Source organism: Heteronotia binoei, chromosome 2 (genome assembly GCF_032191835.1).
Source record: "Heteronotia binoei isolate CCM8104 ecotype False Entrance Well chromosome 2, APGP_CSIRO_Hbin_v1, whole genome shotgun sequence".
Classification (NCBI taxonomy): Eukaryota; Metazoa; Chordata; class Lepidosauria; order Squamata; family Gekkonidae; genus Heteronotia; species Heteronotia binoei.
Genome location: NC_083224.1, coordinates 116,314,139 through 116,339,199, shown reverse-complemented (window position 1 = coordinate 116,339,199; position 25,061 = coordinate 116,314,139). Strand labels below are relative to the sequence as shown.

The 25,061-nt window shown below is 42.4% G+C and overlaps 1 protein-coding gene across 1 annotated transcript in view; it reads right to left on the bottom strand.

Moving 5' to 3' along the window:
- C8A (complement C8 alpha chain) overlaps positions 1 to 25,061 on the bottom strand; it is a 104,089-nt gene that overhangs the window by 57,396 nt on the left and 21,632 nt on the right. The window contains exons 4-6 of the mRNA XM_060231887.1: positions 19,058 to 19,199; positions 15,383 to 15,572; positions 13,511 to 13,744 (exon numbers count right to left, since the gene is read on the bottom strand). Coding sequence (XP_060087870.1) covers positions 13,511 to 13,744; positions 15,383 to 15,572; positions 19,058 to 19,199 — 566 coding nt within the window. The remainder of the gene's footprint in view (positions 1 to 13,510; positions 13,745 to 15,382; positions 15,573 to 19,057; positions 19,200 to 25,061) is intronic.

The following is a 25,061-nucleotide window of genomic DNA, read 5'->3' as shown; positions in this document are numbered from 1 at the left end:
AATCACCACTCCCTTAATACTTGTATCTTCTCGAGGACATTTGGGCACCATTTTTGGCGGCTGTCAATAATTTACAGGGTCCGGGATGTGATTTTGAACATAGTTCCCTCTAGGCTGTGGGGGCCAAGGTGGTCCAGAGAGCTATATCAAGTATTAGGCGTACAATAGGCAGTGATAGATAAGTATGGGCAACAAGGGTGACGGGTCACAGGGTGTTGGATGAGTGGATAATTATGTACTACGTAATTTTTGCTTGTTTAATTGTTAAATACTTATTATTACTATGGATTTGTTATATATACTAATCTCAATAAATGATGAATGTTTAAAAAAAAATACTTGTATCTTCTCTTATTTGGTTATTCAGTATCTCTAAGCACAAAATAAAGAGAAGTGGTGACAGCAGGCAATCTTGTCTTGTACCCTTTTGAATATCAATCGCTTCTGTTAGTTCACCATTCACCATCACCCTTGCCCTTTGCGAGGAGTATATTGATTGCATTGTTCTCAAGAAATTCTCACCACATTCCATTCCCTTCAATTGTTGCAACATAAATTGCCAACAAATGTTATCAAAGGCCTTCTCTGCATCCAGACAGATTAATGCCAATTGTTTCTCTGGGTGGCTCTCGTAGTATTCCATTATATTACATACTGTTCTAACATTATCTTTCAAGTATCTTCTAGGGAGAAATCCTGCCTGGTCTTGGTGTATTGTGGACTGTAAGACTTTCTTCAGGCGTTGTGCCAGTATTGCTGCAAAAATTTTGCAATCCACATTTAAAAGAGAGATTGGCCAAAAGTTTTTTATATCTTTCAAGTCTGCCCCCTCTTTTGGAATTAAAACTATTGTAGCTTCTTGCTACGAAACTGGTATTTGCGCTTCCTCTTGAATCCTTTCAAGATGATGTTTAAATGGCAACAATAAAGGCTCCTCATAGACTTTGTAGAACTCCACAGGTAGGCCATCTGGGCCTGGAGCTTTGCCATTCTTTTGAGATGCCATTACGTCTCCCACTTCCCTTATCGTTATTGGTTTTATGTTGTTCTTCTGTAAATTTGTTAAGGTTATTTTGGTTAATGTATTCTTCTAAGTCTACCTTTTGAATTTGTTTGTCTTCATATGGTTTTTTGTAAAATTGTTCCACAATTTGGCATATCTCCTGTCTTTGAACTTTCTCTTTATTATTTTCGTCTTTCAAAACCGGTATTATTCTTTTAGCATTCTCTTTTCTCATTCTGTAAACCAACCACCTTCCAGGTTTATTAGCATGTTCAAAAAAATTTTGTCTGGCAAATTTCAATTTGTTCTCCATCTCCTCTATAAGTAATAAATTAAGTTGATGCTGTGTTTCTTTAACCTTATTTTGGAACTCCTGTCTTGTCAGTTGTGCTTTTAAATTCTTTTCAGCTTCTGCTGCTTGCAACATTAATTTTTGAAAATTTTCAACTCTTTCTTTATTTTTCTTTGCACTGTGTCTAATTGCAAGACCCCTAAAATATGCTTTAACAGTGTCCCAAACTACTTGCATCTTTACATCTTGAGTTATGTTCTGTTTGAAGAAAGATTCCATTTCAGCCTTAGATTCTTTAAGAAAGTCTTTATCTTTTAAAATAGAAGTATTTAACCTCCACGTTCTTCTCATTCGTGTGCCTTTGAGTTTTACCATTACAGGACTATGATCTGATATGACTTGTTTGGATTTCTGTCTCAACTAAGTCTTTAACCAAATTTGTAGAGAGAGCACAAATCAATTCTTGATCATGTTTGGTGGCTGGCAGAGTAATATGTAAAGTCTTTTGAATTTGGGTAATTTGTTCTCCATACATCAACCAAGTCCATTTCTTCTACTAGCTTCCAAAAACTTGTTGGCAGCTGGGGACTTTTAATTTTAGTATGTTTATGTGTTTTTTTTGTCCAATTGACTGTCAGAAACTGCGTTAAAGTCTCCTACTATGCAGTATTCTGCAAAATCCAAATTTGACAACCTGAGATGTAAGTCTTGAAAAAATTTCTTTTGGTGATCATTGGGGGCATAAATATTTGCCAATAAGATTTTTTTATTGTCCATCATAACTTCCACTAATAGAATTCTTCCATCTCAGAAGCATACTGTAATAGTGGATTAAATTTGTCCTTAGCATAAATTGCCAATCCCCTTTTCTTTTTATTCAAATCTGTTGCTGTAAACAAATTGCCAAGTTTCTTATTTTTCAAAAACTGTTGATCTTTGGCCAAATATGAGTTTCTTGTAAACAAACTATATCCATTTCCAATTTTGTCAGATATCTAAAGGTCTTCCTCCTTTTTATTGAAGCCATTATGGATTTTTCTTATCACTATCTTTTTTTTTTGTCTGGAATCGGATATTTCCTTGGTTTGTTTGGATCCTTTTCATCAAAACCTTCTTCTTCCTCTTCCTCTTCCTTCTTTTTCTTCCCCTCTTTTTTCTCCGCTCTCTCCAAAAAATTCTGAGCTTTAAAGATAGAGTTTATCCTATGTCTGTTCTCTTCATAAGTAAAAAGTAAGCCTTCTGGCATTAGCCATGTATAGGGTATTTCTCTTTCTCTCAAGACGTTTGTCAGGGTTTGATATTCTCTTCTCTTTCGTCTGACTGGCCATGGCACCTCCCTCAGAATTTTCACTGTATTTCTTGATATCGTCACTGGTTTGTCTCTTGCTTGCTTCAAAATATTTTCTCTGGTCCTCTTTCTTGTAAGCTTCAAATGAATTTCGCTAGGCTATATATTCCATCTTGTAAAACTTGATGGTACTCACTTAACTTGACCAAACTCTTCTTCCATCCTTTCAGGTGTCACCTGTAAAATTTCTGCCAAGGCCTCAATATTTTCTGTAAATCTTCAGTTTTTTCTTCTGGAACATTTTGAAACTTCAGCATATAGGCTGCTCTATTTCCAGCTGTAAAAGTCTGCTGTCATGTATGTTCTGTTCTTTTCTCAGCTGTTCCACCTTTTGTATGTTGTCCGTCACCTTTAAGGCTTTGTTAGTCTCTGATGTTTGTTTTCTGTTCTCTTGAAGCTCTTGTTTGATCTCTGTCATCTGCTCTCCTATATTACCTACTTTTCCAGTCAACTGTGCTATGGAAGTTAGTAGAGTATTTTGCATCTCTTTAATATCTCCCTGCATGGTCATGAACTTTCCTGGGCCAGATGAGGAGCTAGGTGAAGGAATTGGTGGTTTGCCTTCTTGATTATCTTTTTTTTAATTATCTCTTTAAAGCCAGTAGCAGCTTTATTTTCTGTCCTTATTAGTATATTTGCACTCACAGCCACAAATTTCGTGCACTGTCTCTTCAGTAATCTGTTTTGGAACTCAGTGTTCCTGTTTATATTAGATAAGCTAGTATCTATCAGACAGTACCAATATTATACAAAAATCATAATTTGTTAAAAAGAAAAACAACCTTCTTGCTTATATCAACAGTTTACCAAACCCAAAACAATGATAACAATTATATTCAACAAAACCTTTTTAGCACAACAATCTTTAGATCCACCTAGTCAAAGCAGTTCAACTCACTGAAACAGAAACAATTCTCTGTGACGCCTGTTCTAAAGGAAATAGTTCAATGGAGTCCAAATCCTAACAAACTCATCCAGCTGCTCCAAGTTATAAATTGTAATCCAGGGCTGAATGCCCCATTTGTATAATCCACAGGTAAAATCCAAAGTTAAAAAGTAGCCCAAAGAAAAAATAAGATAAACAAAAATAAAGCAATCCAGATATTCCCAGAATGAAAGTGAAAAAATAAAAACCACAGAGGGTGAAGAAAAGAAGAAAAAAAGGATAAAAATGAATATAAAAAGGTTAAGAATATTCAAACCATATAAAAAATAGGACCAAAGTTAAAGGATCATATCCATAGTATCCACCATCAGGAATTTGTAATCCACTTAAAGGCTTTCACGGCTATTCTTCCATCAATCAGCAATATAGCTGTATTTTATAATCCAGTGTACAGATCCCACCAGAGTTTAAATGACTATTTAAAACCCACATAAACTTATTCAGAGTACTTCAGGATGCACTTCAAACTCCTTCTTTTACCAGCTGTCCTTCTATTCCATATATACTTGCAAGCAACTTTCCAAAAGCCAACTCTTTCTCCCAGAAAAAAGTTTAAAGTGGGTCATTTGAGTTCAGCCATCAAGTCTTTTCTGTCTTTAGAAACTGGTGTGTCTCATATTTCCCTTGCTAAGATTATAAAAAACGCCAGGTTAGGCAGCAACTTTTGGAAGCCTCATGTCAAGTCTGCAGATTCAATAACGAGTCGATGTAGATACAAAGAAGCTAGTTTATTGATACTGGATACTTGTGGCCTGAGCCAGGGTTTGAAGAAACTAAAACCATACAGTAAATACATTGCATATAAAGATCACTTCAAAAGCATTCCTATGGGCAGGGGAATTGTGCAGGGGATATTCACACATAGATGTTACTAGTACATTCTCATGTTGATTAGGCGTAGTGGCCTTGATGTTTTACAAGGCTCCTACGACTCCCACAGGCCTGGGCTGAGAAGGTTCAGATAAGACTTTTCACACATCACCATTTCAAAGCAGGGAGAGCTTCTAAGGAAAGGGAGGGGGAACAGTGGAGAGGCACTAGCAGCATTTGGTTCTACTTTGGTTCTACCCAGCATGCTCTCTGGTTGAGCCAGAGTTATACTCAGACTTGACACCTCAGAGGAGAAAGGGAGAGAGACCCCCCCTTTCTCACCACCTTTGCCTCTGTCCATGTTCCGCTTCACTCCCAGCTCTCCAATTCCCCTGGTAAAGGAAATAGTGTTTCAAAACTTGATACTGAAAGAAAAAGGGAAACTTACAGTCTTCATAATGATAATGCAGCTTGTTCGATTCATGCAGAAACTCTTGATAGAAAAGAAAAAAGAAGTCCGGCAGTCAACCTCGATGCCATTTAAAAATGGCAATTGGAGCACCGAGGCTCGCAGTGAGCTGGACTCGGGAGACAGTCGCCGCTGTCAACCCTGATCCACAGCTCAAGCTGCCTGCCTTCCGAGACCCTTCCTGGATCCCAGAGTCGGGTTACCCAAGGTGGGAGACCCCCCCAACTGCATGATTAAGGAGCGGCTCTGGACAAGCCGGTCCGAGTCGCTCCTTAGGTCGGGTCGCCGAAACTGGAAGTCCGCTTTTATTTTCATCTCCATGCAGTGTTCTGTCAGCTCCCAATCCCCCAAAAATTTTTTACCCAGTAAACAGAGGCACTTTGGAGAACCCATGGACAGTGCTGTAGCGTGGGTTGTCAGTGCCCAGGGCAAGGCAGGTATTGTGCCCCCTAACCTGTGGACTATTAGCACTCCCTGAGTCCCTTCCACCAGTCCAATATTGAACCCCTATCTCCCCCAAGCACATGTATTGTATTTGAAGAAAATACTAATGTAATTAAAGTAAAATTAATTTAATGCTAGTATACTCAAATTTATTTTAAATCACCTGATTTTAATTTGTGGAGTTTTTTCAATAACAGTATTGAAATCTACACTGAAATCTCTCTCAATTGACAGTATGGCTGGGTTACTCAGTCTTTCTTGTCTCATTGTAGTTCTCTGATACATTTTTATTAATGTAAGTTTTGAGAAACTTCTTTCATAACTTCTTTGAAACAGTGATAGTTAAGATTTTTAATGTCAGAACAAAGTCAAACTCTCTTGCAACTTCCACTTGTACTCCCACCAAAGCAAATCTAAAGCTGTCCAGTTAGCAATCTGCTCATCAGGATGCACTTCTTTACACAAGACAATGTGCCGCCAAAGGCAATTTATTTTGGCAATCATAGCTGCAGCATTCAAATGTACAAGACCTGAATTTGTTCATTGATAACATCATCTTTTTCAGTATCCGATAATGTCTAGATTTGCAGGAAAACAAATTGCTGGTGTAGCATATTCATCTGTATTGTGAGTTTTGTAATTTCTGCCTTTAGTTGATCAATTGCTCCAAGTTGTTCTCTGTGTGTTTCATGTACTAAAGTCAAGCCAGGATCACAGCTCTGCTCACCAGGCATCTTTTTACATCTTCCAACTCTTCTCTCTGTAAAAATGTTGTACATTTGGTACATCTGCAGAGCTTTCTCAGTTGCCTTTGACACTAGGCAATCTAGTTTTTCCTGGCAAAATAGAGTCAATGATTTCAACTTTTGCACACATTGATCAAGCGCAAGTCCTTCTTGCTGCAGGCAGATATGAGCATCATTCACTTCAGTTAGTACAGGGCTCCACAAATGCAGGAATGAGAGAAAAGGATAGGTTATGATGCGAACAGATTTCCTTCATCAGTCTTGGTTTCAGAAGTTCCTTCTGGTCAATCTCTCAACAAATCCAAAGCTTCTATTATTTCCTTGGTGTGGTCAGAAAGTACATGTACAGCTTCATGCTTTGAACTCCATCTTGTGTCACACAATTGCTTTAAGTGAATTGGTACATGTTCCTTAAGAACATCCTACCTGTGGGTGGAGCTTGAGAAGAATGTGTACACCTTTTCCACAGTGCCAAAGAAAGTCACGGACTGTATCCCAACACCAACTGCATGAACACCAGCAATATTGAGTAAGTGATTGTTACATGGCACAAACACTGCTTTGGGATTCATATCTGCTGTGTGCTGGACTCTAGTGAAGACTGTTTTAGGAGTTCCTGCCTGGCTCATTGGAGCCATACAACCTGAGCTTGGGGAATTGGGAACAATGGGCAGCAAGATCCAAATCCCTGCTGCCCTGCACCAGTCTGAGACCCCCGGCTGGTTTGAATGAACCAATAACGTGCTGGTGCAGGAACCCAGTGTTGTATATAGTTGGCTCAGTCACACAGTCTATGTAGTACAACCACCTACCATGCTGTATCTAATAAAGAGTGTGTTATCACTATCACTTCACCTCATCAATGCATAGAACCCACTATATTATAGTGGCGATGAGGATGGGATCCTAGTAGTCAAGTCTTGCACTGGCACTACACCATGTCTCACTGTAGCTGCATCCAGCTCCATGCATCGCACCGCCATTGCTGAGAAAGACTGCCACACCAGGACCTGATAATGAGCAATCCAGCGTCCAGCTCCACCCACCAACTGACGCCGGGACCCAACCCAGTTGCTGCACTCGGGCCACAAAGGTACCTTCTGGAGTTCAATACTGCTCACCCTGAGCAGTGGGAGACCTTGGAGAAGAGGCTGAACTACTTTATCCATTACCACAAGAACACAGATGAAGAGCAACAGAAGCATCTCCTGCTCAGCATCTGTGGCATGGAGCTGGCTGAGAGCCTCTTCTTGCCCATGACGTTGGAAGAGGCCACATACAAGACCTTCATGGAAAAACTGACCCACCATTTCTGACCCCGGCTGACTCGCACGACCAGATGCATTGAGTTCCACAAGCAGAACCAAAGGCCTGGGGTGACAAGTTGCCATCTTCCTCGCCGATCTCCACTGCCTGGCCTGCAAGTGCGCCTTCTCCAACCTGGAAGATGCCTTGCTCGACTGCTTCATGAAAAAATGCAGCAGAAACTGGTGGTCCACAAGACCCTCACCCTGGTGGATGCCTTGAGCAAAGCCCCCACCTACAAGAAAACCAACAAGGAGCGCAACACCCCCGGGGTGAAAAAGCGGAGAGATCTCTCTTCCCCCCATACTCTCCGGAGTTTCCTGAGAAGCAGGGGCTTTCTCCCTGCCTTTGCACCCCTGGGGTTCAAAATCAGGGAGAGATCTCCCCCCCCCATGCTCTCTGGAGTTTTTTGAGAGGCAGGGGCTTTTTCCTTGCCTTTGCACCTCCGGGGTTCAAAAGCAGAGAGAGGATCTTCCCCCCCTTCATTATAACCTATTGGCCCATTCTTTCCTGTGGGCCCATAGAATAGAATGGAGGGATCATGCCGTCTCTGCAGTGCAATGCCAGAGAAGGGGTTTAAAGTTAGAACATAAGAATAAAAGAAAAGCCATGTTGAATCAGGCCAATGGCCCATCCAGTCCAACACTCTGTGTCACACAGTGGCCAAAAAAACGCCAAGTGCCTTCTCTAGCATCACTCTGCAGAGGCAGCATGATCCCTCCATTCTATCCTATGGGTCCATAGGAAAGAATGGAGTCCATTCTATCCTATGGCTGCATAGGAGAGAATGGACTCCATTGTTTCCTATGGACAAATAGGATACAATGGAGGGATTATGCTGCCTCTGCAGAGTGATGCTAGAGAAGGCACTTGGCATTTTTTTGCTGCCTCTGTGGAGTGATGCTAGAGAAGACAATTGGTCGCATAGAAAGCGTGGGGGGGAGGGAAATGTCTACTGGGCACTCTATTATTCCCTATGGAGAACGATTCCCATAAGAAAAAATGGGGAATTGATCCGTGGGTATTGGGGGCTCCGTGGGTATTGGGGGCTATTTTTATAGGTGCAGGCACCAAATTTTTAGTATAGCATCTAGTGCCTCTCCACAAAATAACCCCCAAGTTTCAAAACGATTGGACCAGGGGATCCAATTCTATGAGCCCCAAATATGGTGCCCCTATCCTTCCATTATTTCCTGTGGAAGAAAGGCATTTAAAAAGGTGTGCTGTCCCTTTAAATGTGATGGCCAGAACTCCCTTGGAGTTCAATTATGCTTGTCACATCCTTGTTCCTGGCTCCACCCTGAATGTCTCCTGGCTCCGCCCCCAAAGTCCCCAGATATTTCTTGAATTGGACTTGGCAACCCTATGGCATACAAATCATGGAGATGAGGCTGGTAGAGAAAGACATCTGTTGCAACTCGGTATAAAATTAAAAATTTTAATTATGATTTTTATGCAAGTTATGGAACATTACAGTACCAATATCTTCAAATGGGAAATCATGCTATTAATAGGCATTATGTATGTAATTCATCAAAAAGGATTTCATGAAGACAATATGGCTGCAATCAGAAAGAAAAAAATACTGTAAAAAGTTAGGTGGCAAAGTTTATTTGCCCCATTATGTTGAAAAACTAGAATGTTTGAACATTGAGAGATTTTTCTATGAGAGGGGGAGGGTACACTATTTTTAAAATTATTATTATTATTACTTTTTCTTTTTGAAATGTGCCCCTAAGAATTTTGTGCCCAGGGCAACTGCCCCTGTGGCCCCCCCATGCTACATCAGTGCCCATGGAGCACTGTCCTTGCTTCTAAAGCAACCACAGGAATGTCCACAGGCACTGTTCTCTCCCTTTCCATGGATCATTGCAGCTTCATATGCTCACCCAGAAGAGCCATGTTGCTCCATCCCTGCTTTCCCTCTACCCCTTTCCTCTTGCAGAGATTTAAAGGAGCCTTCTTGGCTGGGCAGGAAAGAGACCTCTCTCTGCATTTCTCTGGTAGCATTTGCAGCTCAAGCATGGCTTCATTAATGGGACACACACACAATGAATCCAAAACACAGTTTGCAAGCCCACACACTCTCTGAAACAAATACCTGCCTTCCCGTCTAGCTTGGGTTCTAGTACACTGACAAAGATCTGGAGTGATAAGGAGATGGAGCATCTGGAATGGGCTAGAACAGGCCCTTCCAGCCCCACACAGCCAACAGCAAGCAAGAGCCACTTTCCAGAACCCATGGAGGGACTGTTTTCTCCCTCTTGCTGGCCCACTGCTGCTTTTACACACTCACTGACTGAGCAGGAGGGCAGAGCTGGCCACTCCTCAGGCCCTGCATTTTGGCCACTGGTTGGGTCATATCCCAGCATTACCAACAAACTTTCATCAAGTGCAGGGGGGAACATGGGTGTGGCAAGCGTTGGGAGCTTCAGGAGAGGGCGCCAAGAGCTGCATGTGGTTCCCAAGCCACAGTTTGGCCACCCCGACAAAGACCATTCAAATTCATACAAAACCTTACTATCCACACACCTCACTTCATCACAAATAAACATAACACAATCCAAGCCATAAGTAAAGCACATTCTGCACATAGAGCAGGTAAGGTTATGTTACAGATATGTGGCATATGGGCATGTATCTCAGCAATTGTGGGCGTTGTAGAGCAGAGTTTTCCAGCTTCCCCTCTTGCTGCATCCCATTGAGCCCCATGGAATGTTTATCACATTTTACAGATATGCCTAACCTCAGAGAATACTTGGATGTCATTGCATTCATATTAGAGAATAATTAGACAGAACCTTCCCTCCCCCCACCACCGCCGACAACCAGAATGTCTAGGCAAGAATTTTCACGTCTAAATTCCCCTAAAATTACACAAGATCACACACACACAAAGCAGAATTCAGACTGTGAGCAGGAAGGAGGTTAACGGCACACGCTGATCAAGCAGCCTCAGCAGTGTCAGCTGGATATAGCATTGCCTGTGGTCCCTGATCCACATCTTAGTCACCCAGAAGGAAGATATGTTCCTGTAGCACTGGTCATACCACTGGCTCTCACCTTCATATCAGATGGCTGCAGCATGGAAGGAGGCAACATGCATAGGCCATGGACATCCTCCCCTCCCTCCTCAAAACACACCACCTACTTTGGCTGGAAAAATATCTTGAACTGGCCCTAGCCAAAGCTGACAGGAAAAAAATTATGCAATGAAAATAAATGATCAGACTAGGAAACCAGGCCATGCTTTAGAAGAATATAAAAGCCGATATTAGCCCCATAGTAGTATATCTTTTCCCTAGATCTGACTAAACTGCACATTACAGTGTTACTACCTGAATAGTTGAACCTTAAGAACATAAGAGAAGCCATGTTGGATCAGGCCAATGGCCCATCCAGTCCAACATTCTGTGTCACACAGTGGCCAAAAAAAAAAAATATATATATATACACACACACACACATTGTGGCTAATAGCCACTGATGGACCTCTGCTCCATATTTTTATCTAAACCCCTCTTGAAGGTGGCCATGCTTGTGGCCGCCACCACCTCCTGTGGCAGTGAATTCCACATGTTAATCACCCTTTGGGTGAAGAAGTACTTCCTTTTATCCGTTTTAACCTGTCTGCTCAGCTATTTCATCGAATGCCCATGAGTTCTTGTATTGTGAGAAAGGGAGAAAAGTACCTCTTTCTCTACTTTCTCAATCCCATGCATTATCTTGTAAACCTCTATCATGTCACCCCACAGTCGACGTTTCTCCAAGCTAAAGAGTCCCAAGCTTTTCAACCTTTCTTCATAGGGAAAGTGTTCCAGCCCTTTAATCATTCTAGTTGCCCTTTTCTGGACTTTCTCCAATGCTATAATATTCTTTTTGAGGTGCGGTGACCAGAACTGCACACAGTACTCCAAATGAGACCGCACCATCGATTTATACAGGGGCATTATGATACTGGCTGATTTGTTTTCAATTCCCTTCCTAATAATTCCCAGCATGGCGTTGGCCTTTTTTATTGCAAACGCACACTGTCTTGACATTTTTCATGAGTTATCTACCACAACCCCAAGATCTTTCTCTTGGTCAGTCTCTGCCAGTTCACACCCCATCAACTTGTATTTGTAGCTGGGATTCTTGGCCCCAATGTGCATTACTTTGCACTTGGCCACATTGAACTGCATCTGCCACGTTGACGTCCACTCACCCAGCCTCAACAGGTCCCTTTGGAGTTCCTCACAATCCTCTCTGGTTCTCACTACCCTGAACAATTTAGTGTCATCCGCAAACTTGGCCACTTCACTGCTCACTCCCAACTCTAAATCATTTATGAACAAGTTAAAGAGCATGGGACCCAGTACCAAACCCTGCGGCACCCCACTGCTTACCGTCCTCCATTGCGAAGACTGCCCATTTATACTTACTCTCTGCTTCCTATTACTCAGCCAGTTTTTGATCCACAAGAGGACCTGTCCTTTTACTCCATGACTCTCAAGCTTTCTAAGGAGCCTTTGATGAGGAACTTTATCAAAAGCTTTCTGGAAGTCAAGGTAAACAACATCTATCGGGTCTCCTTTGTCCACATGTTTGTTCACCCCCTCAAAGAAATGTAACAGATTAGTGAGGCAAGATCTTCTCTTACAGAACCCATGCTGAGTCTTCCTCAATAACCTGTGTTCATCAATGTGCCTACTCATTCTGTTCTTGATAATGCTTTCAATCAACTTTCCCAGTATTGAAGTCAGACTGACTGGCCTGTAATTTCCCGGATCTCCTCTGGAACCCTTTTGAAAGATGGGGGTGGCATTTGCTACCTTCCAGTCCTCAGGAATGGAGGCAGATTTCAATGAAAGATTACAGATTTTTGTCAAAAGATCCACAAGTGCAACTTTGAGTTCTTTCAGAACTCTCGGATGTATGCCATCCGGACCCAGTGACTTATTAGTTTTTAATTTGTCTATCAGTTGTAGGACCTCCTCTTTTGTCACCTCAATCTGACTCAGGTCTTTGATGAACCTTGATGAATATACTTTATAATTCCTTTTCTTCGTATGATTCAGTATCAAGAGACCTGGTAATTGGGGCAGTATGCACATTATTTTTCTGCTGTATAAATTTCTGAAAGGTAAAATATCATCACTGATGCCAGGATGCATTAGTATACCCACTAATGTTTTCCCCTTACTTTTTTAAAAAATATGTCTTTTGAACTGGATAAAGACAGATACCAGCTCTGACATCATTTCCAAATTCAGCATTTGATGGGCCTGTTTCCTCCACCCCCAAATGCTCTTCTATGTCCACATGTAAGAGATAGGAAAGGAGCTCTAGTCTGAAGGACAGAGATCAGAGTAGCTACTTGTTCTGCTCTGGCAGAATGTTATGCTTCCTCTATGGGAAGGAAGCCCCAAGAGAACTTGGTTCTCTTCTGCATAAAAAAAAAATCAGAAGAAATAGATTGGACTGGGTGTGCATATGTCATCTGCTGGGCCTTCATTAAGTCCAGTTCCTCACTCCAGGATATTTTTTTCCTCCAAAAGGATAATGAAAGGAAGGGGAAGAGTATATGTTGTAAAGGAGAGCAAAAGGGGAAAAATCCTTTCCTTTCTCTTCTCTCTACCATCTACAGATTATTCATAGATCCCTGCTTGCAATCATTTCTTTCCATTTAAAAATAAGCCATCTCTATTTACACCTCTGGATTGCCAAGATTTTTTTAAACCACTAATAAAAAACTTCTTGTAGCATGGCACTCCACTTTGTCATAAAATGAGCAGGATATATTTGGCAATGGAATATGTTTCCCAAAGACAACTGTTGCTGATGAATAGTGCTTTATATCCTCCCTCAAAGCACTTACTCATTTATATACTTAATCTTACCATGAAACAGGATGGGTGGAGATGGCATGTGTTGTTTTACTCTGTAATTCATTTTCATTCCCATTATAATGTTTCTGTTTTCTTCAGTGCAATAAGGAAAGCAAAAAGACCTGCTAATGATCACACATGTGCAATTACATGAACAAATTAAGGTATGATTATATTGTTTCAAAGGGAACAAAATGGGCAGGGAAATAAAACCAACAACAATTGGGCAAGTCAGCAACACATGAATAAGAAGGCTGCATCTTGTCTTTTTTGTTACCTTTGCTGTATACAGAGTAGCATTTTCCAAAGTCCCAGATCCCAATGAAAGACTGAGACCTAGGTCAAATGAAAGATTGGGACCTAGGTCAAATGGGAGAGAGAGAGGCATAAGAGAAGATGGTTCTATGCCAATTGTAACACCTATATCTCCAGAGGGATCCTTTTTCAGGGCATTCAGTAAGTCTGAAGCTTCTGCATAGTACTCAGAGGAAAAGCCAGAATCAGCATGTGCCTGAAATGAAAGGAACATACATTAGTTCTACTACTGTAGCTATCGGCTTGCTTTTACTACATTATCTTCTGTCTTTGGAATCCACTTTCTTCATTGTTAAGATATATCTTGTCCTAGCTAGTTTATTGTTTGCATTGTTTTCATATTGTGTAATCCTTGTCCTATCACATTATTCCCTCAGCTATTTTTTTCAAATCTGTTTGCATTTTGTAATCCTAGTCCTACCACAATATCCCCTTGGCTATCCTTTCAAGTGTGTTTGTGTCTTTTAAAATATTTTGCAATCTGCCTTGAGTCTCAGTGAAAGAGGTAGGATCTACAAAAAGTAAATAAAATATTTTACAGATAAACTTAATTCAGCCTGATAACACCTCCTTTCTAAAATCTAAACCTAAGCACTTCCCAGAAATACTGAGAGAACATTTTGAAAATAAGCTAGAGTTTGCAGGCCTGTACAGTTTGCTTGCACAGTCGGGAATACCTTTTCCCTTTTACAGTTATGGCTCCATTTATACATATTGTATATTTTCCCTTTTTTGGTAAGTATTTGATGTAAGTGATGTATTTGCAAGTGGTGTTAGCCTTTACATCTATATTATAGGCCACCAAGCAGTTTAGGATTTTTAAAATTCAATTAAAGATCATGTAATTAAATTACTTCATTAGATATTGTATTATTTTCATAAAGTAAGTGGGCTTTTTTCAAGGAGATCTGCTGTTCATTCCCTTAGTGTGTTTAAGAGTTCTGCTGTATCTGCATAAAATGCCCTGGGCTACCTCTAAACTTCATCAAAACTAAGGATCAGGACAAGCTACTGTGAGCATGGAGCCCTTTTGTCTTCTTCTCCAGTGGGGGAAAGGGAAGAGTGTTTGAATTGCCTTTGAAAAGTATTGTGTAAAGTAACCCAGCACAGCTAGCGGCACTGCTGCACTGTCCATTCATTGGAACTTTCCAATTACACTGAAGCCAGGGTGCATATGTGGCTAGAATCCAGCAATACAGACAGGGGTGTCAAACTCATTTGTTATGAGGGCCGGATCTGACATAAATGAGACTTTGTCGGACCAGGCCATGTGTGTCATAAAATGTAATGCCAGATAGCACAGATATAAACTTTATAAAACACACAGACAAACACAATTAAAGATTTAAAAAACTTGAAATGGAACATGCTTAAAACATTAGCACTTATTGGTCTTAAAAGTGTATCTCCCACATAGAATCCTGGGAACTGGGCAAACGAAGCTCTGGTTCTTTCCTCCTTTCCCCAGGGGGCTGGGAAGGGGAGGAGCCTCAGCCAAAAGAAGGAAGAGAGGCTTGGCTCTGTAGCTCTGCTTTGCAATTGAGAGAACCTGACAAAGCAAGCTATCCCTTCCCCCCTTCCTCTCCAAGGAAGGAGCCTCAGCCAATGGAGAAAATAGAAACTTTGCTCTGTAGCTCCTGTGCAACTGAGCAAGCCTGACAAAGCAAGCTGTGATGCAAATGGAAGCAAGAGAGAGGGAGAAGGAAGCAGATGACAGCCAGTTGCTTGGGGAGGGGCTGATAGGAGCCCTCCGGGGTTCTGATTTGGCTCCCAATCTTCATGTTTGACACCCTTGACTTAGCATAACTGTTAACCATGGCCTGCAAATACTCACTAAAAACTGATAGAAGTTAACATTGTATGGCTTTCGGAAATATTTGTCATCCTCTCCAAAGTACAAACGTTCACATGTAGCATCGTATTTGAGCTTTCGCCATGCTCCATTATAGACCAATTCACACCGGCCCGCATAGTAGGCAGGATCATAAACCAGCTGCACTCTTTTTTTTGTAAGCATATTGTACCTTTAATAAAGATCAGCAAAAGAAATAATGTAAGTGCCAACCTATTACACAAAACACATCCAGCTTCTCAACTGTACTTGAATGTTTCACAGGCAGATCCCAAAGGTGAAAGGGAAGCTGACACTTTAAGGGCATGTCATATCCTCAAACATGTAGCAGGTCATACCCTCGATTTGATTTCCTCTACCGAGTCAGAATTACATGATCAATTTTCAATAGTTCTCTTAGAACTATTTTTGTTGAGTAAGGAACTGGCTCTCACATAGAGTGTTAGAATCAATGGAAGGCTGTGTTATTAGCAGGAGTGAGAGAGGGTGGAGAGAGGGAGAGAACAGGGATGTACAAATATAGCCTTTTATTTCTTTTTGTGTTTATACATTGTCATTGTACACCATTTCTTTCTGTGCATTTTCATTGCTTGTGTTTCCAATTCATTTGTTCTTTACATCTTTTTGAGCCACAGGCACTTCTTCTATGTACAACTAGAAGCAAATATAATGTTGACACTGCATTAGCTTTAGTAGGAAAATTCAACATGATGTGGTGTAGATCAATGCTCCCTCTAAGTTGTGGAGTCTTGTGAGCAAAAATTCTACTTTGTGAGCTACTGGCATTAAAGTTGTGAACTACTGCATAAATTAGTTTGCTCTGGGGCTATTTTTCTTGAGCTAAGACAAAGACGTGTGAAGTGGAGATTTAAAAACTGTGAGCTAGCTCACACTAACTCAACTTAGAGGGAACACGGGTGTGGGTTTAAACTGCACAAAAAAACCCATAATCAAAATGGCTATGTTTGAGTCAGCACAGATGGAAAGTTCAATAGTTAGCTCCTTATTTTCCCCTGTTTTCAAACGTTAACTGTTTTTTGTCTGAGCAGGGCTAAAGCTATTTGAATACGACTCTTGGGCCGTTTTCCCACTCACGTTTTACTGGCGCCACGACCATCCTGACGCCGGCGAATCTGCCTGGATTTCGCAACAGAAGCGCCGGCGCTCCCAGAAGCGCCGGCGCTTTCCGTCGCTAAGCCAGCGCAAACGTTTTCCTGCATCTTTGCGATTTCCGTTTGCGCTGGCTTAGCGACGGAAGTAGCCGGCGCTTCTGGGAGCGCCGGAGCTTCTGATGCGAAATCCAGGCAGATTCGCCGGCGTCAGGATGGTCGTGGCGCCAGTAAAACGTGAGTGGGAAAACGGCCTTGGATTTAAAATCCCACCTTTACAGCTTGTAAGTGACTGTATTATTCAAACAGAGCATTAACCTGTTTATTTTATGACTTGGATTTCTAGTATTTACACATTGTTATATTGAAAAGTCTTTACAAAGTACACAGCATCAACAATTTTAAAGGATCTACTGAGAATATGAGTCTTTATATACTTCGTATAAAGTGCTGATTTAAATCCAGTCACCTGCAAGTGGACACATCTCATTTCTCCATTACATTGCCTAGCTGCCCGTTACCAATACTCCCTCACAATAGGTTTAAATTATCCAGTGGCAATTCAGATTTTGATGATGGGTTTCAGATCCTAAAGTTCCACCAACAGCAGAACAAACCAAACTTTATCAATGGACGATCAGACCCTGAAGCTTTATTTATTTTATTTATTTAGTTGATTTCTTTTCCACCCTACCCTGCTAATGGGCTCATGGCAAAGTACATGTTGCCAGAGGACTATGATTTTCAATAACCCCCCACGTTTACAATGGACTGCAATGAACTGTGCACAGATTGGCACTCATGCCACGCCAGTTACGGGCAGTTGGTCCTCATGGACTGTTACAGTGCTGGGCCAAGCCAGGCTCAGAGCACCCCTGCTTAGATTACTACACTGCTCACAGAGTCACAAAAACTTCAGACTGTGCTTCTCATCCCACCCCCTCCCCAGCTGCCTGGCCACAGCAGACAGGCAACTGCAGCCCTATCTTCATGGAGACAAGACCAGCAGCAGACCGAGGGGAAGTCATATTTTCCTGTGGCAATCATGAAGAGGCTCCTTCTAAACTACATCCTGCATTCCAGAGTTCTTGCATAAGCCTTAGTTATGCAAATGTGGGCTACCCGGTCTAAGACAAAAGAACTGCTGTAGCATTTACAGGTGGACAAAAGAATCTTCCTGCAACCTATTCAGGAAATCCCTTCTATCAATAGAACATCTTGGACCAATCTTTCACCATCAGCCGGATCCTGCCACTCAGCTCCTCTCTTCCTGATTCCTTTGTTTCCCCTATGGTTCCCCAAGAGGTGTCACAATAACAAACATCAGACCCTAAATTCCCCATTCCAGTTTTCTTTATTTGGTATATGTTTTATTCAGAGATGTATTAATTTCTCTCAGGGTGTCTTTTGTTAAATATCCTGGGAACCATTAATCTGACAGGAAGGCCCATAATAGGTTTCTGCCTCAGGTTATGAATTTGGCTATTTAAGGCAGATCCTTCTGCCATTCAGGTATGACTTTTTTTCAGACCCCCTACCTTGCTGGAAGAGCCATCCCCATTCCTGATCAGTTTGTGTCCATTATTGCAGGTGATGCTGGTTATCCCATGCTTCCCCCTTCCTCCTCTTTGCTGCTGAACCTCTGTTTCTCTTCAGGAAAGGTAAAGTATTACCCCTCAACAATATCTCCTGCTAATGCAAATGTCCCTATCTTTTCATATCTGTTTTTCTTAGTTTGAGCTGCTTGTGTTAAATGTGTGTTTTTATCCTGTATGCTTGAAGTTTCCCTAATAAATATGAGAGTTATAAACTCTCATAATTGACTAAGGGACTCCTGGGAAAAACTGCCCCTGGTAGACATAGGTTATTGACCTTATGATATTTATGCCATCTTGCCTAATTGACTAAAATTCCCCAAATTTAATTGAAAAGGGCATTTTGGCTAACAAACATGTGCTCAATACAATATGTGTTCAGCATAGATTTTGGCCAAAAGTACTGCTTCTCCTGTTTGTGCCCAGTAAATCCAGAGGCATAACAAGGGTATGGCAAACTCTACATTTTCAATCTGCTTCAGAACCTTCTACTGCTGAAATATCAGAACTCCCTCCATTTAATAGTTGGATCTCCTTGTCAAGGCAGGCAGAGGGTTTTTTTTACCTATCTGTATTTTGCTTCCCTTCGTTAATTGACCCTCCATGTCTCTCTATTCATTCCCCCATCTCTTAGCTTCTTCCTTTCCATACTTAATTGGTCTGTCTTACAGCCAGCTAAGTCTTCCTCCATAACATTATCACCTTGCTATCCTGAAAATCATTCCCTTCTATCCTGAAAATCCTTCCCCACATATCTCTCTGCACCTTTAGATCCTTTTCTGGGCAACCTCTCATTTGGGATAAAATTGCTTGCTCTTGCCACAACTTGAATTTCACAGATTCAATGACCCAATGGCCCTGGTATTAACTGTGTTTAGTGTTTAGTTGATTTTTGTCACTGGTATTGAAATAAAGCACAAAGATACACAGTGAGGTAAAGAACTGTAACTTACCCCTGAGCTGCTTCTCTGATCCCTGGGACTGTCTGCAGATCCTCATCACAGAATCTTTCAGCATTCTTACAATTAGCCTCATCAGAATGATCTCTGCAGTCTGGTTCTCCATTGCATACAAGGTGTTGTTGAAGGCAACGGCCTGCAGTACAGATATAGATTTTTTTTTTTAAAAAAAGAATTCCATACCATACCAAACCTTTAATGGCATAATAGATTCAGATAAAAATACACAGAATATAAAAATTTAAACATTGGAGATAAAATCAAAATGAAACCCAGCTTACAGATGCATTCAAACATGGTCAGAATTAAATTTAAGGATGTTAGCCAGAAATTTTGCCACAGCCTCACTAACCACCCCCTCAGTATCACTCAATAAATAACAACAGGGTGGCAGAATAGACAAATCTGGGGGAAAAGAAAGCTTGCCAAATAAATCTTTGCGGAGGTTATGGTAAAAAGAACAATCAAGCAATATATGCTGGATTGAGTCAGGAGTATTCGCTCCACAGGAGCAAAGTCTGTCGGCTAAAGGGACTCGCTGATATCTCCCTTGTAAAACTTTGGAGGGAAACGCATTTAGTCTAGCCAACATAAATGCCCTGCGATGACTTGGAGTGGTTAAGTCTGATAGATAATTATATAATAATAAATTTTTATTTCTATCCCGCCCTCCCCACCTCGGCAGGCTCAGGGCGGTTAACAACATTTCATAAAAACATACAATGGTTAAAACTTTTACATTTAACAATATAAAACAGTAAATATTAACTTAATAACATTAAACTTAATTGGGCATTTTGCCACAGAAAGCATAGAGACCTAAGGAAGCTGGAGAGCAAATATAAGGGTCAGTTGGCCGTAATTTCGTTTCCTCCGATTCCCACAGTCTCAATTTAATACATCTGAAGATATATGACTCATCAGAGGTAGAAAAATCATCTACCTCTAACCCCAATTGATTGCGTTTGGACAGAAGCACTGCTGTCCAGGATGAAATATATGCGTCTCTTTTCATACAATCAAGAAGGCTGTTGGGATCTGTTCTAAAGTGAATTTTGAGCCAGAATTTAAACACTGCAATCCAGGCTTTTGTCTCCACCAAAGACTGACCCACTTCAGAGCAGAGAGCAAAGTAGGACACACATTTTGGCAAACCAAGAATTTGTCTAAAAAAATAATTTTTAGAGTCCATGCTTGGACTAACTAGGTAAGGCTGGATTTAATGGTCACTTGCACAAATTCTTAATTGGGGCAGATTTTGTATGTCCTTGCTCAGCATAAGCTCTTTCTTTTTCTTTTCCACTGAGCAGAGGACAAAATTGGCTCTGAGGTCACAGTTTAAGGTCTCTGTTGCTCTATAGAGGAGCAATCAATGCCTCTTTTGAAAGTGTTATACCTTATCTGTTTTTACTAAAGCATCTCCTTGAACAGATGCCATGAATAGCATATAAACATAAGGACTGCATGTCATAAGAGCTTTGAAGCTCATATCTGATTTTGCAACTATATTTCAGTCCCTGTCAGATCTGGTGACCCAAAGCTAAGGAAATGGTTAAGCTGGTGGTCAAGCATTTCAGTCTGTGTCAAAGCCATCTGTTGCTCAGAAGATAGGCCACAGCTGACAGCTTTATAGAGCCATGTAGGAACCTACTGGCTTCTTGCTTTAATAACTGTGGGGATGGAAACTGCAGTGCCATTGGCTGGCCATAAGGACAATAGTTTCTTCTGTTTGCAAGGTAGCACCTAGGATCTACTGCCAGGATCCCCAGTTATTTCAGAATCCATACTCTGTATTCTGCCATGATGCTAGTAATGCCCATACTTCGTCATTTGCTTTATTTTTGTTTATGTTGAAGGACTGTATTGCATTGCCTGAACTCTGTAATGTTAGATGCTATGTCCTTGGGGGACATGTCTTGGTTGGGGGTGGGGAGTGACTTGTAAGCATTCTTTTCTGAATTGCCTTGGAACCTGGAAACAGTACCTCTGTGTACCATCTAAGGAAAGGAGAAATGTGTTCTTCCAGATAACACCTTGTAGTTTCCTTCAGTTATATTCTGCATTGTTTAAATTAGAAAGCAACCACTCTTTGACTGTTATGTTGGGTTTGGGAGGGGGAATTGGGGAACTAGAGTTATTTAAAACTCTTTGTATCAATCACTGTCATTCCTAGCAATGCCTCTGCAATGAGAAAAGTTATGTACTATAAAAACTTAATAAAGCTTCACCTATACATTTATGGAAGAAGTCTATCTGATTGCTATTTGACAAACCTCACAAGTTCCAGACCCCTGATGCCTTATATCATACAGAGAGGTAAAAAAGTATGCTGCTAGAATAATAATTCACAGAACTAGTATGGATTCTGAAACATTCCTTCTTAATTAGCAATATGGCATGACTGGATATAACTTCAGCAGATCTATTAAGAATCATAGAATGGGGTTATAATTAAGGTCCCATACTCTGCCATCAAGGATTATTATTCAGATTAAACAGTGCAGGCTGGGTTTTTGTTTTAAAAAATCCCACCAAATTTCCAAACTGGTCACAAATAAGCACCCAACTTTTTTATTTTATATATTAAAAACTTTATCATCGATCCCTTATATTCCACTTCCTCTATTTATACTTAACAGTAAAACACACTTAATTATACCCCAATAACTTGGAATTTATTAACTGCTGGATAGACAAACACTGAGACTAATGGATAAGAAGAACAAAACGTATAAACATTATTTAAGAATTGCTAAACATACATGGATAATAGTGTCATTTAACTGGTCACTTGTAATACACCTCTTTTTAATGTTTTTTAATTACTGTAATTATAAGAGGTGGCTATCTCTATACAAGTTCACTCCTCTAATTAAACTCTATTAGCCATTTTCCTTCAATCTAGACTGTAAAACAAGGGAACATGGAGTTCTTCTTTTGTTCTGAAGTCTTTCCAATGAAGCTGTTATTTAGCTATACAGGATACTGAAGACATAAACACGAATGATTTCTTCCTAGGATAGCTTTATGAAGACACTAGGACTAGAACATCAAGGGCACTGATTCTGAAAGACTGCACTTCTACCTTTGCCACCCTTCTTCAGGTTCCTTTCTCTTAAGCCCCATCTTCCTCTCGGTTCTACTGCCAGATCACATGCTTCTTCACCTAAGATATATTTTCTTTCGCTACTGTCCTCTTCTCTCTCTCTCTGTAAATTGCAACCAGGGCCAGGGTTTTAGGCTCCCTAGGTCTCCACCACTCCCACTCAGCCCCTTCACTGCTGCCACGGTGGAGAAGCAGACAGTGGTGAGGGTAAGCATGGTGGTGACAGGGCAGTGTGGCAAGGGAAAGCAGGCTCCGAGCACACATGACTCCCTGTACACACATAACAGCATGCAAGCCAGCATACCAACAAAAGTTCAGGGAAATAAGCAGATCTGAAGAAACAAATCATTTGCATGCTGCTTTTCTCCCCCCCCCCCCCCGGATTACTCCACTATGCCTCTTAACTCTGTGGTTCTCCCCCACTGTGTATGGCAGGCAATACAGAAATGAAAACACATTGAGCCAGCATGTGGGGATGGCCAACAGAAGGGCTTTTTCCCCAGAGGCAGACTGAAGAGTGTTTCACCCCATCTCTCTCTCAGGGGCATCTGAAAGGCCCCACTGTATGGGGGGGGGAGTGGGGGTGTAGTGCCAGGGCTAAGTTTTAAGTTGACTAAATTCTGCTGGATTTCTCACCTTCTGTTGTAAGCCCCAGAGTGGAACCACCAGCTGCAAGGTATCAGGCCTTGATTGCCAATTAGAGGCTGGTGGGCTAGTAAAAAAGGAGATTTTCTTCCTTGTCTTAGTCTTCTGACTGTAGGGTGGCCATAATGTCTGAAGGCCAGCCAGGGACACCTTGGGGGGGGGGGAAGGCAGGAGTGCGCGCGCGCGAAGCGCGCGCGCCGCCGGAAACAGGAAGTGACGTCACTTCCGGCGACGTCACTTCCGGCGACGTCATACCACCGCCGGAAACAGGAAGTGACATCACTTCCTGTGACATCATTTCCCCCGCGCCACCTGCCGGAAACGGGAAGTGACATCACTTCCTGTGACATCATTTCCCCCCGCGCCACCTGCCGGAAGCAGGAAGTGACATCACTTCCTGTGACATCATTTCCCCCAAATGGCATCATTTCCCCCAAATGCCACTGCCGGAAACAGGAAGTGACTTCACAGCACTTCCTGTGACGTCCCCAAAAATCCCCCAAATATCACCGCCGGAAACAATTTTGTTCTCAAATCCTGTATATACTTCATCAGTATATGGGATAAGGCACTTTCTCAACTGTGCTGCATAATGCAGCCTATTTATTTTGTCCTGTTGGCTCTGTTGGCTCTATCTGCGCCACCTTCATCACTTTCGGGGTGTGGATCCCCCAGTGGGGTGGGCTCCCGACTCCCTCCGCCGGCTGTTTCTGATAGCCCTGCGCCCCCTCTTTCATTTGATATGTGTCCCGTGCGGGTGCCACCCTCCTGCCGGGAGATGCCGCAAAATGAGCCCCCTTGAGGCTTATGGCGGCAGGGCTCGGGGGAAGCAAGCTAGACTGCTGTTCTTTTGAGGGGTTATAGAGTGTTTCGAGCCCCTCCCTGTGGCATTGGTCCCATCGTCGTGGGACCCAGGGGGCCGGCGCAGCAGCCTGCCGAAGCAGCCTGTCACTAATAACACAGGTCGAGATGCGGAAGTGACTGACAGGCTGCTTCAGCGGGCCGCTGCGCCGGCCCCCTGGGTCCCACAACGATGGGACCGATGCCACAGGGAGGGGCTCGAAACACTCTATAACCCCTCAAAAGAACAGCAGTCTAGCTTGCTTCCCCCGAGCCCTGCCGCCATAAGCCTCAAGGGGGCTCATTTTGCGGCATCTCCCGGCAGGAGGGTGGCACCCGCACGGGACACATATCAAATGAAAGAGGGGGCGCAGGGCTATCAGAAACAGCCGGCAGAGGGAGTCGGGAGCCCACCCCACTGGGGGATCCACACCCCGAAAGTGATGAAGGTGGCGCAGATAGAGCCAACAGAGCCAACAGGACAAAATAAATAGGCTGCATTATGCAGCACAGTTGAGAAAGTGCCTTATCCCATATACTGATGAAGTAAATACAGGATCTGAGAACAAAATTGCACCAGAAGACACAAACACAAAGCTCCCTTACACTGAATCAGTGCTTGGGTCCACCAAAGTCAGTATTGTCCACTCCAGTCACAAACACAAAGCTCCCTTACACTGAATCAGTGCTTGGGTCCACCAAAGTCAGTATTGTCACATAAGAACATAACAGAAGCCCTGTTGGATCAGGCCAGTGGCCCATCCAGTCCAACACTCTGCGTCACATAAGAACATAACAGAAGCCCTGTTGGATCAGGCCAGTGGCCCATCCAGTCCAACACTCTGTGTCACATAAGAGAAGCCCTGTTGCATCAGGCCAGTGGCCCCTCCAGTCCAACACTCTGCGCCACATAAGAACATAAGGAGGGAAGGAAGGGAGGAGGGAAGGGAGGAGGGAAGGGAAGGGAAGGGAAGGGAAGGGAGGGAAGGGAAGGGAAGGGAAGGGAGGAAGGAAGGAAGGAAGGAAGGAAGGAAGGAAGGAAGGAAGGAAGGAAGGAAGGAAGGAAGGAAGGAAGGAAGGAAGGAAGGAAGGGAAGGGAGGGAAGGAAGAAAGAAAGAAAGAAAGAAAGGAAGGGAGGGAGGAGGGAGGGAGGAGGAGGGAGGAAGGGAGGGAGGAGGGAAGGGAGGAGGGAAGGGAGGAGGAGGGAAGGGAGGAGGGAAGGGAAGGGAAGGGAGGAAGGAAGGAAGGAAGGAAGGAAGGAAGGAAGGAAGGAAGGAAGGAAGGAAGGAAGGAAGGGAGGGAGGGAAGGAAGGAAGAAAGAAAGGAAGGAAGGGAGGAGGGAGGGAGGGAAGGAAGGAAGGGAAGGGAGGGAGGGAAGGAAGGGAGGGAAGGAAGGGAGGAAGAAAG